This window comes from Poecilia reticulata, chromosome 19, assembly GCF_904066995.2.
Source record: "Poecilia reticulata chromosome 19, P_reticulata-male-v2, whole genome shotgun sequence".
In the NCBI taxonomy this organism is placed as follows: domain Eukaryota; kingdom Metazoa; phylum Chordata; class Actinopteri; order Cyprinodontiformes; family Poeciliidae; genus Poecilia; species Poecilia reticulata.
This window is the reverse complement of record NC_088848.1, coordinates 23,159,273-23,180,372: the sequence shown is the minus strand read 5'-3', so window position 1 is coordinate 23,180,372 and position 21,100 is coordinate 23,159,273. Positions and strand designations below refer to the sequence as shown.

The following is a 21,100-nucleotide window of genomic DNA, read 5'->3' as shown; positions in this document are numbered from 1 at the left end:
TCACTCCTTGGGTTAGTTAGGAGTGATGTCAGCACACGCAAGACTCATCTTGTTGTTTCTAGTTATTTAGAATTTGATTTCAGGTCAACTCAAGGAAGAGATGATTGAAATAAAAATCAAAGTTTTTTGAAAATCATTTCTATCATTTGTAAAAAATAAAATAAAAATAAAAAAGATAAAAAAAGTAAAGAAAGTGAAAGGGTGGGGGGAAATAAATGATTAAAATCAGGAATCAAATCGGGTTTGAAAAGAATTTAATGTATTTTTGAGCCCTGCAACACACACATCTGGTTTCTTCAATCTGGAAGAGAGCAAGGCTAGGTGGATAACAGGAAGGCTGAACAGAAGAACTGCTTACAGTTTCATCCTTTTGCACTTTCAACATTTCAGAGAACATGCCGGATTTGCAAATGTTGGCAGACATTCAGCAACACAAAGATGATTTAGTTTACTCTCAATTATCACCAAGAGACTCTCACATAAAATGTGATTCCCTCTCCCAATACAAAATGGAAATGTAGTCACCTTTGTAAAATAATGGCCCAAGTCATTTTTGGACAAAAGTGATTTTTGTTTAAATCTTTTACAAAAAGTCAAGATAAGAAATCTACAAAATGCTGTAGGATGCATCTCCTGTTAGAAAGGCAGGAAATAGAAACTTCCTCTGTTTACCTGTCCAAGTCTTCAATCAACTGATTGAGTAACTTCATCCACACCTCTGTCAGCTGGCTGTCAGGAACTTTAGCCAATATGGTGGTTTTAAATGCATCCAGGTTGGATTGCTAAAACATGAAACACAGAACAAGCAGCTCCCTCTCACATATTCTCAGATCAACTTTAAAGCTGCAGTATGCAACTTTTATAAAAAAAAGTGTTATTCTTACATATTTGTTAAAACTGTCACCATGTTGTGACGTATGGGACAGATAATCTGTGAAAAAGATTATTTCACCACCGCCCTGTGCTTCTATAGCCGTCTGAAGAAATGTACCACCTCCAGGTCAGAAACAACCAATCAGAGCCAAGAGGACGGCCTTAGAGCCGTCAATCAACTTTGTGTTCCTTCTGCTAAATGTGCTGATGGTGGAGAAAGAACTTACAGTTACAGGAAAACCATGCATCAGTCAACATTGGATTAGCATTCAGGACAGGCTCTGCTGACAGGGAGAATGTAGTGATAGCAGAAAGCAAGGGAAGGGGGACATGATCGACAGGACTAAGCCCCGCCCCCTGGCACTGATTATCGTTTCTAGTTGGATTTTTTACATCTGTCTGATCTTGACTACAACATAGTGAGTGACAGTTACATAACAAATATGTAAAATACATTTATTAAAATTACATACAGCAGCATTAACACATCAATAAATACCAATAAAATAAAACACATTGCATCAGGCCTTTAGTTAGCAAAGAAAACACCGATGTTACCAGACGGCGTGTGATGTAAAGGATGATGTTGACAGAATCGAGGCGGTGACCGATGTCCTCCCAGAAGGACGTGAGAACAACCACCGGCTTAGTGTTTGCCCAGGGCAGGTAGTAGTAATGGTTACCTGGGAAACAGAACCACACTTGAGGTCAAGTGAAGCCTTGAAACGTTTAATTTAAAGAGCTTTAGACTGTCAAGTTACACCAGCGACTGTAAAACAGAGAGCTTAATCACGTACCATCAAATACAGCACAGCTATACTGGGTGGTGGAGGCCAGGGGTTTACAGGTGGTGTCCAGTTTGTTGCCGTAGTTACCAATGCTGACCTCAAACTGGATGGGTTCACCAGGTTCCTGAATCATGGAGGCGCTGTGGAAGACTGCGCACAGACAGTATTTTCTTCTTCGCTGGTACTTCTAAAAAATGGGGAAGAAAAAACAGCATGTTAACTTTCATATGATGAAATGCTAGCTATGTTGTGAAAATGATGAATAAGTTTTAATGGTGATTGGAATGGGATGGTTTTCAGCTTGAAACACAAATCTAATATTTTTTTCATTCAAATGCATTAAAACTAAGTGCTAATATGCTATGCTAGATATGCTAACAACCCTCTTCATTGTGGAAGTTATTATTGTGGAAATACGTCTCATGTTTCAGCAGTTGTCAGAAGGTGATTAAAAACTAAGAAGCACAAAATATGTTAGGAGCCATTTTAAACTAAACTTTCCTGCCCAAGAAGAATGTCAGTTTTAACATAATTCAGGGCATTTTTCCAGCTATCTCATGGTGTTTATATAAAGCAGGGCTCTCCAAGATCCAGTCCTCGAGGGCCGGGGTGGTGCAGGGTTTAGATGTGTCCCTGGTCCAACATACCTGAGTCAAATAATCCGATCACTACCAGAACTGATTCACCAGTATGCAGTCAACTTCCCCAGTCGTTTGATTCAGCTGCGTTGGACCAGAGACAAGCTGAGGGACCCTGGCCCTGCAGGCCTGGATCTGAAGACCCCTGTTCTAAAGCCCGTGTTCTGATTAAAGACCAGGATTTAGCCTGATCCAAGAGAGCAAAGCAATGTGCCGCTCTGCTCATGTGCAGCTCTATCCAGCTGAAGACATGAGCATGAGGGGCCTCCTGAGGGGCCACATGGCTGCAGCTGTGATCTGGTAATCTCTGGCTTTAGGTCCCTGTTGTTCATCATGTTGGGACCCAGGGGAGGGGTCATGGTTGTAAAGTTCATGTTTTATTGCTTTTAAGTTTTTAACCTCCATCAGAGTTAAAGAGTTCTGTAAGGAATGTGTTTACAGTTTACATTCTGTCCTTAATCCTCTTATCTCTGTTAAAGACACCCATTTTTCACACAGTGTGACATCACCTTTGATCCCAACTGATTAGTAACAATACATTATTTTTGTATGGCACTCAAAACATAATACCTAGAACATAAATATTTCGGTTTGTCATAGCTTTTTAGACATAGATTTTAGACATAATTATCTAAAATCAGTTTTCCTTCACAAAACAAGATATTGGAATAATGTCTGATTTTTCCACCAGAATAACCATTAGGAACTCCAAAATATTGCTACAAGGTTATCATAAAAGAGAAAGAAACGGCTAAAAACATAACTGTACTATGAAAGCTCTAATTGGCAAGTATAATTTCCTCCATAAACTCATTTCAGGCAACGAACTTGCAATTTAAAGGGACAATATGCATTTTCCAGGCACATATTACAAAAGTAATACAACACTATCAAATAAATGTTACCTTCAGCAGTCATAAAATCGTTAGTTGCCAAAAGTTGTCAAATATCACTTTAAAGAAATTTGACGTCTCTTTGAAAACTCCTGCTCTTTCTGAAGCTCCGTCTTCAGGAAGTCATCACAACATGGCTCCTCTATCACTTTAATAACGTTTTCACCAGTGTTGCAGAGAAACAGCTCCTATAATGAGCTCAGCTGACTTTCAGTTCCAGCAGGTGTTTGCTAATTGATGCTGGCTAGTCTGAAGGAGCTGAGTGAGGAAGGGCTCATCTGTAAGGTGGAAGCTCGGGAGCTGGGCAGGGCTAGATCCACCCAGGCATTTTGCACAGCTCAATGGTTGCAATGGATATAAAAAAATTTCTCAAACATGCATGAAGACAACACTCCAGATCCGTTTTTAATGAGGGAATAACATTATTACATGATGTAAAGCTCACAAAAGTCAATGTTGCATCATACTGTCCCTCTGAGCTGAACAGCTGCAGTACCTGAACCACAAGGATGTCGTCACTGTGGATACTGTCAACTGCTTTGTCTGCTTTCCCCTCCAGCTTCGTGGAGAGCTCCACCAGCACCCTGCCCCTGTACGCCACTCCTTCTCCCTGTAGTGAATTCAAATGATTAGGATCTCAAGATTATCGTACCAAAGAAAGGAAAGGCTAAAAGCAAAATGGTGCCGGTACCTCGCCAAGGTTCAGAGCCTCGTAGGGGTCTGGGAGGCCCGTGAACTCTCTGGGACTGCCGTACAGGTTGATGTAGCAGGGGCCAAACACGGGCAGGAAACCCACCTGAGACTCTCCTGAGTCAGCTGGGGAGACGGCAGCAGAGTTCATCTCTGGACAAACTTACATGAGCAAAGTTCTTCTTGTTAGTAGGTCATGCTGGGAAAGCAGGCAGCAACAAACTGAAGTGACAGGGAGGTGTGAGGTCAACACGTAAAACTTATCAGGTCAAAACAGAGCAGAGAACAGTGGTACTAACACTATGCACAAACAGGACTTGACAACAATTAGACATGGGCTGGTTAGCCAGTATCGAAATGTACTGAGGTTTCAAAACGTTTAGGTTTCACCAACAGCTAAAGTTTTTCCGTCAAACAGCTTTAAACAGTGAAGTCTGACATTTTACGTTCCCCACTGGTCTGGTAATTATGGATAGTTTATGCTATTATACACAACCTTCATTCAATATTTCATGAGCCCTTAATTTTTGTTTTTTGTTTTAAAAATAGTCACCATTGTTTAGCATTTCTATATATGTTAGGGCCAAACATTTTTCTTAATTATGAGAATAGTTAAAATATTACAAGAATATAAGACAAAAACACCAGAAGAAAGTCATTTTAATGAGGATTAATTTTCAAAAGAGGTTTTAGGATCTGACCAGAGCAGCTCATTCAGTCCGAGGTTCTTTCTTCGAATTAGACTCAGTCGTTTGCACAAATGTTTCAAAAGCCTGTCTGTGACAATTTGGTCCTCATGAGTTAAAAGATTATGTCCCATTTGTAAAACTGATAACCATAACTTCACTAGATGCTCAACATTCGTCATTTAGATTTAAGATTTTTTGCGTTGGAGTTATAAAATTACCAATTAATTTGACTAATACTACTATTTCAATATGAGATTATTTTTGTGCCATTTAAACTTTAGGTAACTCTTTATTTGAAGGGGGGTGAATAAGACAGTCATGACACTGTCATAAACATGACATAACACCTGTCATGAACATGAATAAGCCTTCATGAATATTTATCACTGTTGTCATAAAGTGTCATTCGGTAAATTATGACACTTTTAATACAAAGTTGACATTATCCAAAATGTCTTTGTTATGACAGCTTGATATTAACCAAGAAATCATTACTGATATAAACTTGTTATAAAAGTATTACTGATTGCACTTTAGAAATTAGGTATCTTTATGTTATTAAAGGTAAAGTTTAAACAGTAATGATTTCTTGGTTAATGTCAAGCTGTCATAACAAAGACATTTTGAATATAGTCCAACTTTGTATTAAAAGTGTCATAATTTATCAAATGACGCTTTATGACAACAGTCATAAATATTCATGAAGGCTTATTCATGTTCATGACAGGTGTTATGTCATGTTTATGACAGTGTCGTGTCAGTCTTATTCACACCCCTTCAAATAAAGTGTTACCAAACTTTATTCTTATACAACTTCTCTCATTATTAAGACTTTATTCTTAATCGGGGTTTTTTTCTAAGCCTGGCTCAAATTCTATTTCAGTCAAACTTTGTTAAAAAAAAAAAAAGGAAGAAGAACTGAACTGTCCAGGTTTGTCATGAACTCTGGCCGACCTCATTTTACCAATTTTGCATTCAGCACTGTATTATCCTGTACAATAGGCATTTAAACCATTAAAAAAATGCTTAAGTATTTTTGCTGTAGTCTATTAAATGACTTATTCATAACTGAAAATAAAATATATTGTCTTAAATAAATAAAAACAGGTTTTGTTGTATTCTATGTGCAAAAGGGTAGGCAAGTATAAGCCTAGGCTTCAGTCTATTCCTTTTTGGTAAACTATTGATTTGTTAAATAGTGGGGTTTTTTGCCTCCTTTTTTAGCAATGTTGTAAATTTAACAAAATAAATCTCCTCTGAGTCTGAATCAGATGAAAGCTTCATACCGGCCCAGGGCTAATCACAAGCCAATGCTCAATGCATAACATCGCATGCAACACAGAACAAAAAGCGCAGGTGAACCTTCAAACGATGGCATTTTCCCATTATCTGCATGTTCCTCTATTCCAAAAGAAAAAAAGAAGAGTAATTTAAAAGTTCTGCTACTTGGATTAGAAAACTTCTCCTCCAGTTTTTGCACTTTTCAGACATTGAACTAAAACAGAAGTCCCGTACCTTCTATCTCTCCACCAGAGGAGGCTATCTTGGTCAGGTTCAGGTATGTGGTGCCAACCGCATCATTTCCTGTCAGCCGATCCCTGCAGCCAAACATCAAGTAAAGACATTTCATTCATCCCTGCATTTTTTTTAAAGTACACACTAAGTGAGTTTTTATGGTTTCATTACTAAGAAGGCAAAATTAAAATCTTTTTTTTTGTTGCTTTGAGTCTGGAAGTTTTCTGCATGGTATCAAATTACACCGAGATTTAAATACGTTATCAACGCCTAAAGAGGCATGCCATTTCTCCAACCTTTTCCTCTTGAGCTTATTTCCCTCTGGCCTTCCTGAACCTGAGCTATGTGAACACTTTTTTTCAGATACTGTGATGAAAATTAGCTCAGCCAACAGAACATGTTATTGAGGGGAAAGGGAAGGGCCACCGCAGTCTGAGTCACTGCCCTGCATTATTCTCAAGTGGTTGTTGCTGGGCCATCCATATACACAGACACACACAAGCACACACATAGAGAATGTCACTGACCACATTGCAGAAACATGGAGGCACGTTTTCCCAGCTGGAATTCACTCCATTAAAATAATACACTGCTGCAGCCTGAATGCTCTGAAACAGAAGAACTCACCAGTCGAACACGGTCAGCTTGATGCGCTCACACATGGACGGGAACTGCAGCGAAGACAAAAAATCATTTCCACTAAACTTTTCTAAACTTGATCGTCTTTAACAGAATCAGAACTTCTTACTTTGACTTGAAGGTTCAAAACTTGGTTCCACTCTGGGTTTGCGTTCTTCTCAATTATCTGAGTGCACAACTGGAAACAGAAAAACACCGTTATTAGTTTTTTGTCTCAGCAGTTAACATTTATGCTTTTTTATTAAAGGACTTTGACTAGGACTGGACAATAAATAAATAATAATATATCGCGATAGACAAGTGACTAATATCAATAGATAATACATCTAATATAATATTCAATATAAAAATTTTCACTGAAATCTGAGCTAGAACCACACAGCATTCTGGGAGATGTAGGCAAAGGAAAGGTTTTAGCAGCTCAACCTTTCACGGCTAGCTAAGCTAGCTGAGTGACATCAAGTAACTCACTCTTTGGTTACCTAACAACAACATGTTGAGTGACTTGTGCAGTAGCAGTTTCAGGTTTTGCCACTGTTCCTCATAACTACTCAAAAATTTAAAAAATTAAAAACAATTTGGAGGGAAAACTGGATAAAACAGGAAAAGTTTGGTTGTACTTCAAATATTTGAAACTAAAATCTAATCAATTATTAATATCGACTGATAAGAAATACTTCTATCAGGATCTGGATTTTTAGCCATTGTTCATCCCTGACTGGCCAACAAGACTGGATTGAGTTGAAACCTTTTTGCCAGCAAAGTGCGCCTCTAGGAAAGGATCCACCAGGTTCTTCTTGTTTTCCTCTCCTCCAAAGATCCCTTTCAACGTCTGGATAAATGCATCGTCCACTTAAAACAAGAAAAAACACGCTTTGTTTTATCAGACAGAGATTTGTGATCTGATTGATTTTGTCTCATCTTACTCTGGGGGACGTCCTCAGCCCTGAACACCTTTAAGGACAACGTGGCCCACCGCAGGGTGACCCCTGCTGGCAGCAGCAGGTTGCTCTCTATGTCATCCTGGTCGTCATTTGATTCCCTCTTCTCCACCTACAGTCAGAAAAGAATCCAAAAATAATAAAATAAATGGAAAATGGGAGCAGATTCTGTGGTTGGTAGTGAAATTGAGGCAGGTGTAGAATCAGTGAATACATACCGGAGGCTCGTCTCCTGTTCCCACAACAAACAGGCTGACTTTGAGGTAGCCCTTAGCGCCGGAGCTGGAGTCATCTGGGTCATTCAACAGGAGCCACTTCCTCATTACACAATGGGCTGCAGAATGACCACAAGTATGATCAGGACACGAGAATCACAGACTCCCCAGCCTCTTTCACTTGGCAGCAAGTAGAGAAAGATTCAAGCGTTCCTTGGCGGTTTTCAGTCCGTACTGACACGATTTCACAGTAGCTGGAGTTTTATGATGAAACGCTTCCATTCCAGTACAAATGTGCTGTGTTGGATTGAAATCTGGTGACCACTGAGGCCGTTGGGGGACAGTAAATTCATTGTCAAGTTCAGGAAGCCAGTGGACTCATTTGAGATTTGTGACAAGGCATGTTATCCTGCTGGACGATGGGATGGACATCAGCAGCACAAACATGTTTAAATGTTGCTTAAAGGACCCAAAATGTGCCAAAAAAAAAACAAACAAACATCTTCCACAACACCAGGCTGAACTGTTGATACAAGGCAGGATGGATCCATGCTTTTATGCTTAGGGTGAAGTTGCGTCAGAAGCTAAAGGCAGCGTTTTTCCAATCAATCATTATCCAGTTTTGGTCAGTCTGTGTGAGCTGCTGTCCGTTTCCTGAACCTCTCTGTCAGGAGCGGCCCCTAGTGTCAGCGTCTGCTGGTACAGGCCATTTGTTTCAATGATGTGTTTTGTTCAGAGATGATATTCTGCATTCCTTGACTGTTTCCCATGTATGATGTTAAAATCAGTCAGTTATTCTCCTCTGATAAGGATTTTTCATCGTCATCTTTTTTCTGTGCCGTGTATAGTGAACTCACCCATGTTTATTATTGTGAAGAGTTCGGAGATCATGTCTGAAGGATTTTTTTGAACCAAGGTCCGGTGTGCTTTCTTTGAGTTTTTCACATTTGTACTTTGAGTTTTGCAGAAAATAATTTCAAAATCACTCTCAGATTCAGACTGAAGAGGCTCAGACTTAATACCCGAGGTTCTATTGGAACTTCAACAGAAAACTTGGAATTTCTACAGCTGTTACAGCTAAATGTCTGAAAAATGACAAATGTTTCCACAAAATGCCAAAAATAACATGTGATCATGAGGGCTTTGGACTGCGCTGCCCCGACTTTCACCAGGCAACAATTAGTTTCTCTCTCTCTGAGAACTGCTTCAGCATTTTCATAAGAAACAACTAGATTAAGAAAAGCACCAAAAGCTACATATTGTCTTATAAATAGAAAGTTGGGTAACACTTTATTTGACAGGGTGTGCATAAGGCTGACATGACGCCGTCATAAACGTGACATAACACCTGTCCTGAACATGAAGTAGTCTTTATGACTGTTGTCATGAAATGTCATTCGGTAAATAATGACACTTTTAATGCAAAGATGCTCTAAAAGTTGCATTAAAAGTCCATTAAAAGTGCCAACTTTGCATTAAAGTGTCATTATTTACCGAACGACACTTCATGACAACATTCATAAAGACTCCTTTATGTTCCTAACAGGTGTTATGTCATGTTTATGACAGAGTCATGTCAGTGTTCTGCAAACCCCATAAAATAAAGTGTTACCAAAAGGTGTTTCAAAAAATCCTCTTAAATTCCCTCCAGAAGTGACAAAAAAGAACAACATGGACTTGAAAAACACTTATTAATGGTCTGTGTGAACATACCTGGTTCATCATAAACATAACCAACGTCCAGCTGTGTGAAAAAAACAAGGAGAGGCCTGGTTGAGTCACAAACACTTATAAAAATTAATAAGTATGAGTGGTCGCCACTTAATACTTACCATAAATTCACCCATAAGGCTGTCTGCCCTCAGCGAATATGAATTATACACCTATAAATAAAACAACAATCAGATTTTATGCAGGAGCATCCACACGGAAGGACAGAAAACCACAACATTTCCATGAGCTGCACCAACCCTGAAGCTGATGTTCTGTTCAAACAAATCCGACGGCAGCATGTGAACGTTGTAGAAGAAGATCTGCAAAAAGCCAACAACCAATCACATGAGGATCCACGAGAGCCAGAGCAGAACAACGAGCAGGAACACTTAAGCTTGTGTCGTCTAAGTTAGATCGGAAAAAAGACGAAACCTCGTCAAAGAACGGGTTGTTTCCCTTCTTGATTCTCGTCCGGTGGGTCTGTCCACACACATGGACCTTCACCACAGGCTTGATGTTGTTTCCGGACAGCTGACGGGCTTCCACGACCCGAACACGAATCTGGAGGACAGAGTGGATCAGTTCATGAGTGGACTGCATGTAAAGAAACAACGTGATTAGAGGGAAAGTAGGTAACACAACATAGTCATGTCACCATGTAAGTTCACACAATCACTGGTCTATTCAAGATAACTTAAATCACAAAACATTTTCATCTCGTTTGAACAGAACGTGTTTAGTCATGGCCGGAAAAAATAAAAAAAAGAGCTTCCTTTCTGTAGCAGAATTCCTCAGATGTTTTTCCCATATAGGGTGAACGAGATTCTGGGAGAAAGAATTCAGATGTTTTTCAAACTGAATAATCTGCAGAAGTGGTTTTCAGTGATTACTGATTTAATCAGAATAATGTTTGATTAAATCAGTGATCTGTTGACCCGATCTGGGTCATCAGGAGTCCAGAAAATATCTTCAGGATTTTAAAAATGTGCTTTACTTGAAGAATTTTAGGATTACATTAATCTGCAGATGATAGATGTGTTGACACACACCAGCCGAAAATGTGTAAAGAAAAAGAAAAAAGAAAAAAAACACCTTTGAATTGAATTCTTCTGTAAATGCAGGAGGATCGTCTCACAAAAAGAGAAAACAAGTCAACGTTAAATTGAAGGCGATCGAGTTGAAAAAGGTTTCAACGCAATCACAGATGCTAATCTTTATTTTATGTTTTTCTAGTTTATCAGAGCAACTAATTAGTTATTCATGACTTTGTTTCCATGGAGCATAAACACACCATGACAGAAGCCTAATTTCTCTCGGCTCCTGACCGCTGAGCTGGACAACAACCCACATTTATCCTTCCACCACACAGAGAGGAGCCCTGTCAGGACAGCTCATTTCCCTGGATGATAAATCGTCACAGAAGTTATTGCGATAAACAATAATATTGTAGTTCCAAGACCATTTTCAAGTAATATGATGTAAATGGCATAATAATGCAAGAACACATTCTCAAAGATCAATAAAGTTTAAATCTAACAAACATTTAACACTGGAAGTGAAACACATTTTAAATATCCAGAATAAAAAAAGAAAATAACAGAAACAACAAATAAAATGAATTATGAAGTCTGAATAAAACTGAATAGTTGAGGCCAATGAACCATAATGAAGACTTTTGTTGGCAGAATGACACAAAAAAAAAAAACAATAGCCGTAGTTACCGCTGGACGCACCGACAATATGCTTTAGTGTGATATGCTTAAAACTATTTGGCAACAGATATTCAAGGTGGTGTTTTTGGGTGAAGCAAGTCTCACATCCACTGTTAAGTACAGTGGAGGATCTGTGATGCTGTGGGCCTTTTCCTTTCCCAAAGTCAGAGTCATGTCCTCATGAGTCGTTTGAAATACCAGATAAACCCGCAGGGCTGGAACACAACCTGCTCTTCATCTGACCGTTCAGCAGGATCATCATCCACAACATGCAGATAAATAAATGACACAAAAATGATCCACCAATGACCTTGTTAAAAAGTTATTTCTTAACAGAAATAACCTTCTTTATGAATTGAAGTTAAAATGTTTGATTCTTGTACATTTTTCAGTAAGGAATTATTCTACTGCAACACAACTGGATGATTTGAAGAAGCATATGCATTTCAATTCTGAAGTCATGAAAAATTATTACCAAAATGCCCATAAATAAAAACTACTGAACTGACCTGGAAGTCCTGGGGTTTATTGGCGAGTCGGTGGCGACTCTGCGCCCGGTTCAGCCTCTGGCGAAGAGCCCCAGCCTGGCCGGTGGACGAAGGGGCTCCAGCTGGGCCACTCTGGGCCCCATCTGGAACAGTCTCATTCCCCTCCTCATCCCCACCCCCTCCTGCTAGGCACCAAAGACAGAAATGACCTGAGATTCAGCAAACTAAATCCTGTCGGCCAAAGTTTTGTGCAGCAATACTTCACTATGAAACAAACAGACCGGCGTCCACTGCAGCATTTCCATCTTGGGGGATGTTGGGGTTCGGCACGGCGTTGGCTGGAGGGTCATAGGCAACCACCAGGTCTATCGTAGCCTGAAGGGAAACGGGAACCTGCTCAGCTCCGTTTCATTCGACTTGTTTATCATGTTTAACGTTACTTTTACAATATAACACTCACTCCGATCCCCTTCCCGTTGTCATTGACCAGAGGAACATTTTTGCACGGCAGAGATCTCAATTTTCCAGAGGCAAGGTCTCGCAGAGAAACCTTAGTGGACCCAAGGAATCTACAAATCAAAAACAGCAAACAGAATTGTTTCCAAATTGTAAGGTAAAAGTCAGCATGCCCGTTTTGCCAATTTTATTCCGTAATGTCCATTCTGCTGACCGGCTTGGTTGCAGTCGGTCAGGATGTCTTCGGTGACAGGGACGGTGGATGCGCTGATGTGTGCTCAGCTGAGGTCACATTCACAGAAAGAGCCCAGAGAGGGAAACCACCCAGAGCTAACAAGCCCTGCCCTTCACAGATAAACAAAACTCACCACGAGGAATATCATTTCACTCTTCAATCCGTCTGCTCAAGATTCTGCACACTGCTAGTGTCCAAACAGCTGAGAACTACCAGAGTTAGTGACTTCACCACCTGCTGTACGTGGAGGTGAGGCTGCAGCGTTGGGATCTCATCGTACACCGAGCTGTGTGAACAGCAGGACTGGTGGAGTGGCTCCAGTCAATCATGGATTCTCGTGTTTTGTTGGATCATGTGCTGCCGCCCTGCTGCTTACCAAGATGATCATCAGTAATGCTCTAAATAATACTTAAAATTGAGAAAGCTCTTCATCAATCTTTTACAGCTGCAGTATGCAACTTTAAAAAAAAAAAAAAAACTATGTTTTTTTTTTACATATTTGTTGAAACTATGTTGTGACAACTTGGTATGAGAGATAATCTGAAAAAACTGAACTCCTCTGTCTTCTCCTGGTACCAACTAGAAGCAACCAATCAGAGCCCAGGGGCGGGTCTTAGTGCTTGTCACCCCGGTCTCTTCTCTGCTACCGCTACAGCTTTTCCCTATAGGCAGAGCCTGTTGTGAATGCTAATGCTAGTTAGCATAGCCACTTATGATGGCAGACAACAGTTTTTCTCTTACAGTGAGTTGTTTCTCTGCCATTAGCACATTTAGTAGAGAACATGACGTTGATTGACAGCGCTAAGCCTGGCTCTGATTGGTTGTTTTTGGTGCATTTCTTCAGGGTGGAGGAGATCCATCTTTTTACAGATTATCTGTCTCAAACTGTTACAACATGGTGAGTTAAAAAATAATTTTTTTATAAAAAGTTACATACTACACTTTTAATGTTTAAAATCTTTCATGCAGGGTGCATTTAAATTTAGCCACCTTTAGCATGATCAATTAAAATACAATGCAGTCAATTGATTTTAAAAGTCACCCAGTTAATGAGCGGAGCTTACAAAATGTCTAGAACTTAATTTCAGTATAAATCCAGCAGTTCAGTGAAGACATGAACACACGGCGTCTGCATTTTGTAGCGTCTCTACAAAATACAGAATTTGTAGTTTTAGTATTAATAAATGCATATAGATACTTTAACAAGTATCTATACGAATTTATAGATACAGTTCTGTATCTATAAATGCATGTGTTCTGTTCAAAACACATGCAGTGTTTTGAACAGAACTTCACACATCCTTTGTATAAATATGTATATGCATGAAAGTGTGTATATAAATCATATTGTATCTTGTTTGGTCAGGCTGAGTAACTTTAAACTTCGGCTGGACTCCTAATAGCAGGGATGCTTGGAGTCCACAGTCAAACACAGCTGTAGAAGTTAGAGCAGCAGGCTCCTACAGTACCATCCTATGAAACACACACCAACGACAATTTACTGAAGAAAACACTCTAGGTTAGATTTTATATAAAAGACTAAGGAGGATAAGAAGATAAGAAAATAATGACCTGCTTGACTGGGCAGGACATATTGCGACATGACATCACAGGTACAAGATTCCGCCCTCTGATGGAGGGACAAAAGCTGCTCGCCGACACAACAACCACTGATTCTAGCTGGCAACCCGCTAAATCTTAAATGTACAAATGATACTGTATATAAAAGGAAAGGGGATGAAGTGTTTTGCTACCAATTGTCAACACTACGACAACTACATAACAAGTTCAGGAAAAAATGTTGATTAAAAGCAAATAACAATGGAGAGGGAAGTAGGTCAGTCATGCTAGCTTGACCTTAGATCTGTAGACCAACCAGAAAGGTTTATAGTGACGACTGGAAAGAGAGACAGATCTGTCATGTGGAGAATATAGCAAAGGATGTAGGGCCTCAATTGTAAAAGTAAATTGGAGCATGAATTTACTGGGCACAGTCACAACACTGAGACACAGGACACAATTTTAGACAAAAATAAAGTTAAAATCTTTGAAGCAAAGAGTAACGGTTGTTGTGCATGATTATTCCAAAGTGAGCGCAACCGTTTTATTTGAAAAACAAAAAAGAAGGAAAAAATACAAAAAAAGTTTTCATCTTTGTAAACTCTGAAGTGGGGGTCTCACACTGGGAAGAAAAATACCCAGAGGGTCTTTTAAAAATGAATTGTGTCAAGAGGATTTTATAAAGGAGGATCTCCAGGGAGATGAAGCTCTTGCATTGCTCTGTCACCAATTTCCCCTTCAGGGAACAAACCCGGATCATCTGCAGAATGGAGCACCAGTTCTGGATTCTAACTTGTTAGGTTCAATGAGTTCCTGCTGCACCGCTTTCAGCTAAAAGAGTTCACTTATTAAGAGATCAAGTTGTACATTAAACCTGTATCCACCCATGATTAACAAACACCAGCATTAAGACGAGGGCACATTACAACAATTTCCTTCTAAACAGACAGTTTACAGAGAACATGCTGGGATTATGAACTTCCCCTGTAAATATCCAGTGGCTAAATCAGGCTATGAGTCTAGTTGAGCTGTGGTGAGTCAGAGAGAAATATGAGCAGGATATAATCCTTTGTATCACTTAATTGCTGAAGGTAAACAGTTCTTCCTTTGTCAACAAGCCGACTTATTCGTATTCAATTGACAGCAGTGCCACTTATCCTTGTGGTCATAACAAAACAGTCATTTGGCTTCTTGTTCTCAGCAGAGATGAGAAACGCTTTAAAAACACTTGACACAAAAAGGCCTTCAGTGTGTTTAGCTTTGTTTTAATTGAGAACAGAACAGATTCCAATTAACTGATATGAACTGGTATGAAGTCCGTTTACTCTCCAAACCTCTAATCATATAGTTAGAATGAGTTATTAGACTCCCAAGTCCAAGACGAAGGATCACTTCCTCAGTGAGGAAAGCAGCAGCGGCAGCAGCCTGAACACATGCAGTGTTTTGAACAGAACTTCACACATCCTTCAAACCCTGCCACCCACCCCTCTACACACACCCCACTCCAACATTAGTCTGCTGCTGGAGTGACATCCCTATGTGGGACATAACAGCCCACTAATATATCTACTACACTAGCCCCATTTTTTCAAGAAGTAGAGTCTCTTTGGCAAAGCCAGAGCGCCAAACAGTCACACCACATTTAGAACAAGAATACTGGGTTTTCTATTGAGCACAGAAGAAAGTAATGTAAAGTCATAGTTCTTTTTGATTCATCTTTTCCCCAGCTCTTAACTGTAAGGACTTAAATGAGTGGATCTCTCCCCCCAGTGTTAGCATGTTTGGTCAGAAACCAATGCTAAAGCTCTGGGTCATTGAGAGGGTATGAAGTTCTAAACTGAACAGAATTCATTTTTGACCAGATCTTGATCTTCAAGGTGGATCCAATCCAGGTGCTGCTGCTCGGTAATTTTACAGCTTGGCTCCACTTGTAAGGCATTACAATATGTACTTGTGAAGGTCACTTCCAGAGGTAACTTTGCCCTGAGGTGCTTTGAACTGTTCGTTTCATCTAGATGCCAAGACTGTAGGGGATTATGACAAAAGTACATGACTTCTGTTTGCATAAAACCAGCTTCGATGGATGAGTTGCAACTTGCAATATTCTCCCAGTGATGTCCCTGTGGGTGTGGAGTGGTTGTTTTGCATTCCGAAAAACCGAAGATCTGAATCCAGTTTAGAGCTTGAAGGGCAGCCTCAAATTGCCAAATAATCTGTGCATATGTCTGAGTTAATGAGTGCAATTGGTTGAATATTGCTCTAGCGTAAAGGGCTCTGATTGGTTGATGTGACTTGAAAAGTTCAATACAAATTCAGTTTTTTTAACCATTCAGTAGATGACCTCTGTCCTGAAGTTCAGCTCCAGTTTTCCTCAGTGCCAGGCTTTCAGGCACAAACCAGTTCGCTGCTTCTTTCCAGCGATGAACTATAGAAAGCATAGCATCCTCTTTCTGTTCTGCTGCATGCAGCTCAGTGGTTACTGCAAACATCAGCCTCCACTTGTTTCCGTTTCTCTGTTCTGTTTCCAACTTGTTGCACAGAAATATGTCTGATCACCAGTGGAACCACACAGCCAACAATCCAATCAGACCCACTGTGCTGTGTGTGACAGTGAAAGCATCCTTTATATGAGGATCTGAACTTTGCCTAGTTTTTACAAGTGATAGTTTCTTGACCCTTCAGTAGCTCACCTTGATCTAAACTTGCACATTGGCAGTCAGAGTGATCTTCAATGTAAAGTTCATACTTGCATGGTTCTTTAAACCTAGCAGCCAGTTGTGTTCAGGATTTTTTAAATAAAAGAGTCAGGTTGGACTTCTGTGGCCTACCCTAAGGAGAAACGTTCTGCCCAGAAGGAAGTGAACGCATTTTTGTGCATTTGACAATGACCAGCACCCCTGTTCTGTTTCTGCTATTAGCTTTTTAGTCAGACACACTTTCAACAAGGACAGACCACAGCCAGCTCTCAGCTGCCTCCATCACCTCAAGGCCAGAGAAACAGGAAAAACCTTGGCAGAGCTAAAAGACTGAGGGGACAACCCTGAAATAATTTTATGTCCTGTTATGGGTTCTGTCTTTTCCTCCATCTCTTTTAGCCTCTTATGTGTGACTGCTGCTAGTCACACATAAACAGACTGAAACTGATTAGACTACCCTTTAGGGAGGGTACAGATCCCAGAGAAGAAAAAAAGCTAAACTCTACAATCTTTGCCTCACTTGGTCACATCCCTAAGGTGAGCCAAGTGTGGCACCAGCACTGGACGGTGAATGTAACTCCATATCCATTTGTACGACATGTATGGCTTGTAACATTTGACCATTTTTCAGCATTATCTCATTATTTTTCAAGGTACTTTACACTGAGGGGTTCTGGTCGGGTCCTGAAGCTGGTTAATGAACCTGGGTGGTGCACAGAGACAAAATGAACTCCAACAGTCCCTTAGATTAAACTTTGAAGTTCAGCTACTTTATACTACTGAATTAGACTGATCTTCAAATCAGCCTGTCCAGTTCAAAATAACTTCTCTTAAAAAGAAAGGATTGAGAAAATGAGGCCTTTGACCTTGAACAGAGGAGAAGTTAGAGAAATATCAGTAAAAATGACTGGATTAATGTCACAAAGAGGTTGGGTTTTAGAAAACAGTCCAGCCATGTGGAAAGAGACAATTTCCTGATTACTTCCTATTCAGGCCAGCGTGTCAGAGCTTCATTTACTCAGTTTCCCCATCTTACAGACACTTCCAGAATTATTCCTGAGGAAACATGGTGGATCCTAACCATCGTCGGGTGTGTATGCCATCTGAAAAAGGAAACCCGCTGCTTACAGGATAAGAAGGGTGTTGGTTTCAGCTTTACAGCATCGTTTTTGGCAACCCATCTGCTTTAAAACATAATATTCTTCTGATCTGCTAATGTGAGTACAGTTGCTGCGTTCTTTAAGCCACCACAGAAACAATCTGGGTTGTCCATTTTTATGCCAATGCTCAGATCCCACTGGGGTAATTAAAGGAATTCCATTCTCATGTTTAAAACTCTCTGGACTTGGAGCTCTGATCTTTCCTACAAAGACATGCTAAGAATTACATACACAAGACTCTGCACCACAATGCTCTTTAAAAAGGAAAAAAATCTGGTTATCAAGACCAACCTGTTGCCATGATAACAGGAAATGACCCATTAGCAGCTGGAAAACTATTTCAGAGAAAGCACAGCTCCCCTCTGCCAGCACTGTTTAAATCTTGTGGGAGTGTGTCAGGCAGGACAGCAGAGTGGAAAACTGAGCTCACGCTCTGGAAACGCACCTCCCTCCGAATGACTGCCCAGACACAAGGGAAACTTTTACTCAGCAAAGCACATGGAAAGAAAATTTGGATGTAGCTTTACATATTTTATATTTATAAAAGCAATTCTCTAACTCTGCGAGGTACTTTCAGTATCAGATGAGGTTTTGTCGCCGTAACTAGTGATGGTCAACAAGGATAGAAACAGTCTTTTGTGGTTGGCACAGATTGGGCCCACATGTTTCTTTAATTAAAAGGCAACATCCAGTTTACGGCTGTAGTAGTTCACAGTGGTCGAGTTTCTTCCTGTATGCAGCAGAAAGTTTCAGCGTTCTGTAGACAAATCCTACTCTGAGACTGAAGACTAACAGAGAGGCATTGTTACTCAATCAAATTCTGTCATCCCACACCGTCCAGCAAGTCTCAGCATGGTGAAGTGGGTGTGATCGGGTGGAGACAGCCAATAACTTAATTTCTCTGAAATTTTCAAACTTTCCTTGAATACTATTCATTAATCTCATTAATGCGTTTGGAAGACGAATCAGTGCTGCAGAGAGAAAGAAAGGTTTCCTAAAAACTCAGATTGTACAACGGCAACTTTAAGGTTTCATCAAAGGAAAGACTTGATGCCGACTACCTCATTACTGAAATCCCTTTGTTGTGCAAAACCAACAGCAAGCCCAAGAAGCTTTCAGGCTGTATTTAACTCACTTATCTTTCCCAATCGTCTCGTAATCTTTCACAACCACGTCTAGCTGGGAGCCGGAGTCCAGCGGAACGCCTTTTAGATCAAACTCCAGCACCTGAAGGAACACGAAGAGTAAATACTGCTGTACTGGGACAATCTAATGATGATATTAAACTATTGATTGGTGTTGCTTTACAGTGAGGGGTCACTCTGATGGGGTCACAGTAATGATGTGCTGAGTTGGAGGAATGATGAGTGTTTATGCTGATTACCTCATTCCAGACAGGGTTCACTTCATTGTCGATCGATTTGGTTTTCTTCTTCTCATCTGGAAGAGAAACGCTTCATGAAAACAGGAAGGTTGTCATCGTTGACAGATGATGATGATGAATTTGGGAGGAGTGCCTGAACCCAGGAAGCATCCTGCAACACTTGTTGATTGACATCAACTTTAGCTCAACTAGAATTATTAGGATTTAAAACTTTGGATCAAACATCTAAACGTTTCTGCTACGGTTACAGTAATTTTGTAGCTTCGGGATAATTTTTTCCCATAATTTCCAGGTTGTCTCTCTTAGTCATCACAATCGTGAGTGTGTGTGTGTGTGTGTGTGTGTGTGTGTGTGTGCGTGCGCATATGCGAGTGTTCCCGTGGATCCAGGATCAGCCACTCCCCAGCTGGCAATTTTTAAGTTTTTGTTTTACAACATAGGATCCTGTTTAGGTCAAATTAGCCACATGTATATCTTCTATTTAGCATTAATAAAATTTGTAAATATCTAAAATTGTACATCAATCATGATCAAGTTTTAAATAAATCGTTATAATTTATTTTTTTAAATTTCACTTAAAATTTTACAAAAACAAAACATTGGCTTTCAAATCAGTCTGAACATGGAGCGTTTGCCTTGAAATGAGACGTACCTTTGAAAGTCACAGAAACGATTGGGTCAGGACTGCCGAGTTTCTTTTTGGGGAGACCGGTGGCAGACTCTACTATGACCCGCAGCATGGCAGCGAACAGGTAGGACAAAAAAATTAAAGTTAGAAAGAAAAGTGGTTGTAGAAAAGGGAAAAGCTCTACAGGAAGTCCAGCTTCGGCATCTTCATTGCTCCATCACCGAGAACAACACGAATGAACGTTTTATTTGCAAGAGTAGTTAAAGGAGGTTGGAGGGGGGAGTGAGAGGGCGGGTCACGAGTCTCTAATTATCCAGACTACATGAGCTGCTGCCGGCGTGGGGGTCCGAGGAGGAGGAGGAGGAGAAACGTGTCCGAAGCAACTGCCGCTTTAAATATCTTACTAATTAATTAAATGATGTCATTATTGTTGTCAAATCCAAGATAACACAAAAACTAACTGGTTAACTCGTTCACTTAAATGTGTTGTCATTTGACTCCATCTAGCGGTCAAATTGGGAAACGCACCACTTGAAAAATGTTATACAGAAATGAGTAGAAGAAAAAACGATTTCAACGTTAGAACTGCTGATCAATAACAGCAGAGTATCTAGAAAAATAATGACAAATTAATAATTTAGACATCACCACAGGAATTCAAGATTTTAATTAAATAGATGTTTATTGTTCTAGGTCACTGAGCTGCTGTTTATGCCTGAGCGAACTGCAACTTAACTGGAGTTTAATTTGGGTTTTTGGAAGAGGGCAGTGTTGGTAGACCCCAGAAAAACTCACCAGACACATCAGCAGCAGCTGAGACAAACACTAATGATGCTCAGATCTGAGTTCTTCTCAGTCTCTCGCTGCTGATGCAGTTAAGGATTGGACTATTCCAATTCAAAGCTCTCACATATACATCAACAGTTCCTGTTCTGAAGAGGCGGTTAATCAGGTAATGCACAACAGCTTGCTGCCCTTATGTTAACTAGGTAGGGACGTTTTGGGGCCTTTCAAAATAAGAGAATAGCTGAAGTCAAATAACATTCGCCAGCAGGTATTTATCCATCTTTTACATTTTTACAAACTTTGTGTTTTGGAAATGGAATAAACTCTATTCAGATGCTCTGGATAAAGATTGCCTTCATTGCATGTTCCCCTGAAACATTTGACCTTTTTTCCCCAGTAAC

The 21,100-nt window shown here is 40.1% G+C and overlaps 1 protein-coding gene across 6 annotated transcripts in view; it reads right to left on the bottom strand.

The window, feature by feature from the left end:
* The window catches only part of LOC103482105 (myoferlin-like), a 37,688-nt gene extending 17,479 nt beyond the window's left edge, over nucleotides 1–20,209 (bottom strand). The window contains exons 1-22 of one of the 6 annotated variants that reach the window (XM_081600211.1): nucleotides 19,938–20,209; nucleotides 19,286–19,341; nucleotides 19,037–19,128; nucleotides 12,255–12,363; nucleotides 12,076–12,169; nucleotides 11,816–11,979; nucleotides 10,027–10,155; nucleotides 9,852–9,914; nucleotides 9,714–9,764; nucleotides 9,595–9,625; nucleotides 7,885–8,000; nucleotides 7,652–7,778; nucleotides 7,474–7,577; nucleotides 6,835–6,903; nucleotides 6,714–6,757; nucleotides 6,087–6,169; nucleotides 5,934–5,972; nucleotides 3,884–4,044; nucleotides 3,689–3,802; nucleotides 1,671–1,848; nucleotides 1,432–1,556; nucleotides 673–782 (exon numbers count right to left, since the gene is read on the bottom strand). In XM_081600211.1, the coding sequence (XP_081456337.1) occupies nucleotides 673–782; nucleotides 1,432–1,556; nucleotides 1,671–1,848; nucleotides 3,689–3,802; nucleotides 3,884–4,044; nucleotides 5,934–5,972; nucleotides 6,087–6,169; nucleotides 6,714–6,757; nucleotides 6,835–6,903; nucleotides 7,474–7,577; nucleotides 7,652–7,778; nucleotides 7,885–8,000; nucleotides 9,595–9,625; nucleotides 9,714–9,764; nucleotides 9,852–9,914; nucleotides 10,027–10,155; nucleotides 11,816–11,979; nucleotides 12,076–12,169; nucleotides 12,255–12,363; nucleotides 19,037–19,128; nucleotides 19,286–19,341; nucleotides 19,938–20,025 (2,147 nt within the window). In that variant the 5' untranslated portion in view covers nucleotides 20,026–20,209. The remainder of the gene's footprint in view (nucleotides 1–672; nucleotides 783–1,431; nucleotides 1,557–1,670; nucleotides 1,849–3,688; nucleotides 3,803–3,883; nucleotides 4,045–5,933; nucleotides 5,973–6,086; nucleotides 6,170–6,713; nucleotides 6,758–6,834; nucleotides 6,904–7,473; nucleotides 7,578–7,651; nucleotides 7,779–7,884; nucleotides 8,001–9,594; nucleotides 9,626–9,713; nucleotides 9,765–9,851; nucleotides 9,915–10,026; nucleotides 10,156–11,815; nucleotides 11,980–12,075; nucleotides 12,170–12,254; nucleotides 12,364–19,036; nucleotides 19,129–19,285; nucleotides 19,342–19,937) is intronic. The other 5 variants (XM_081600212.1, XM_017310714.2, XM_081600213.1 and 2 more) reach the window with 5 other exon arrangements.
* Nucleotides 20,210–21,100: the final 891 nt, after the last annotated feature.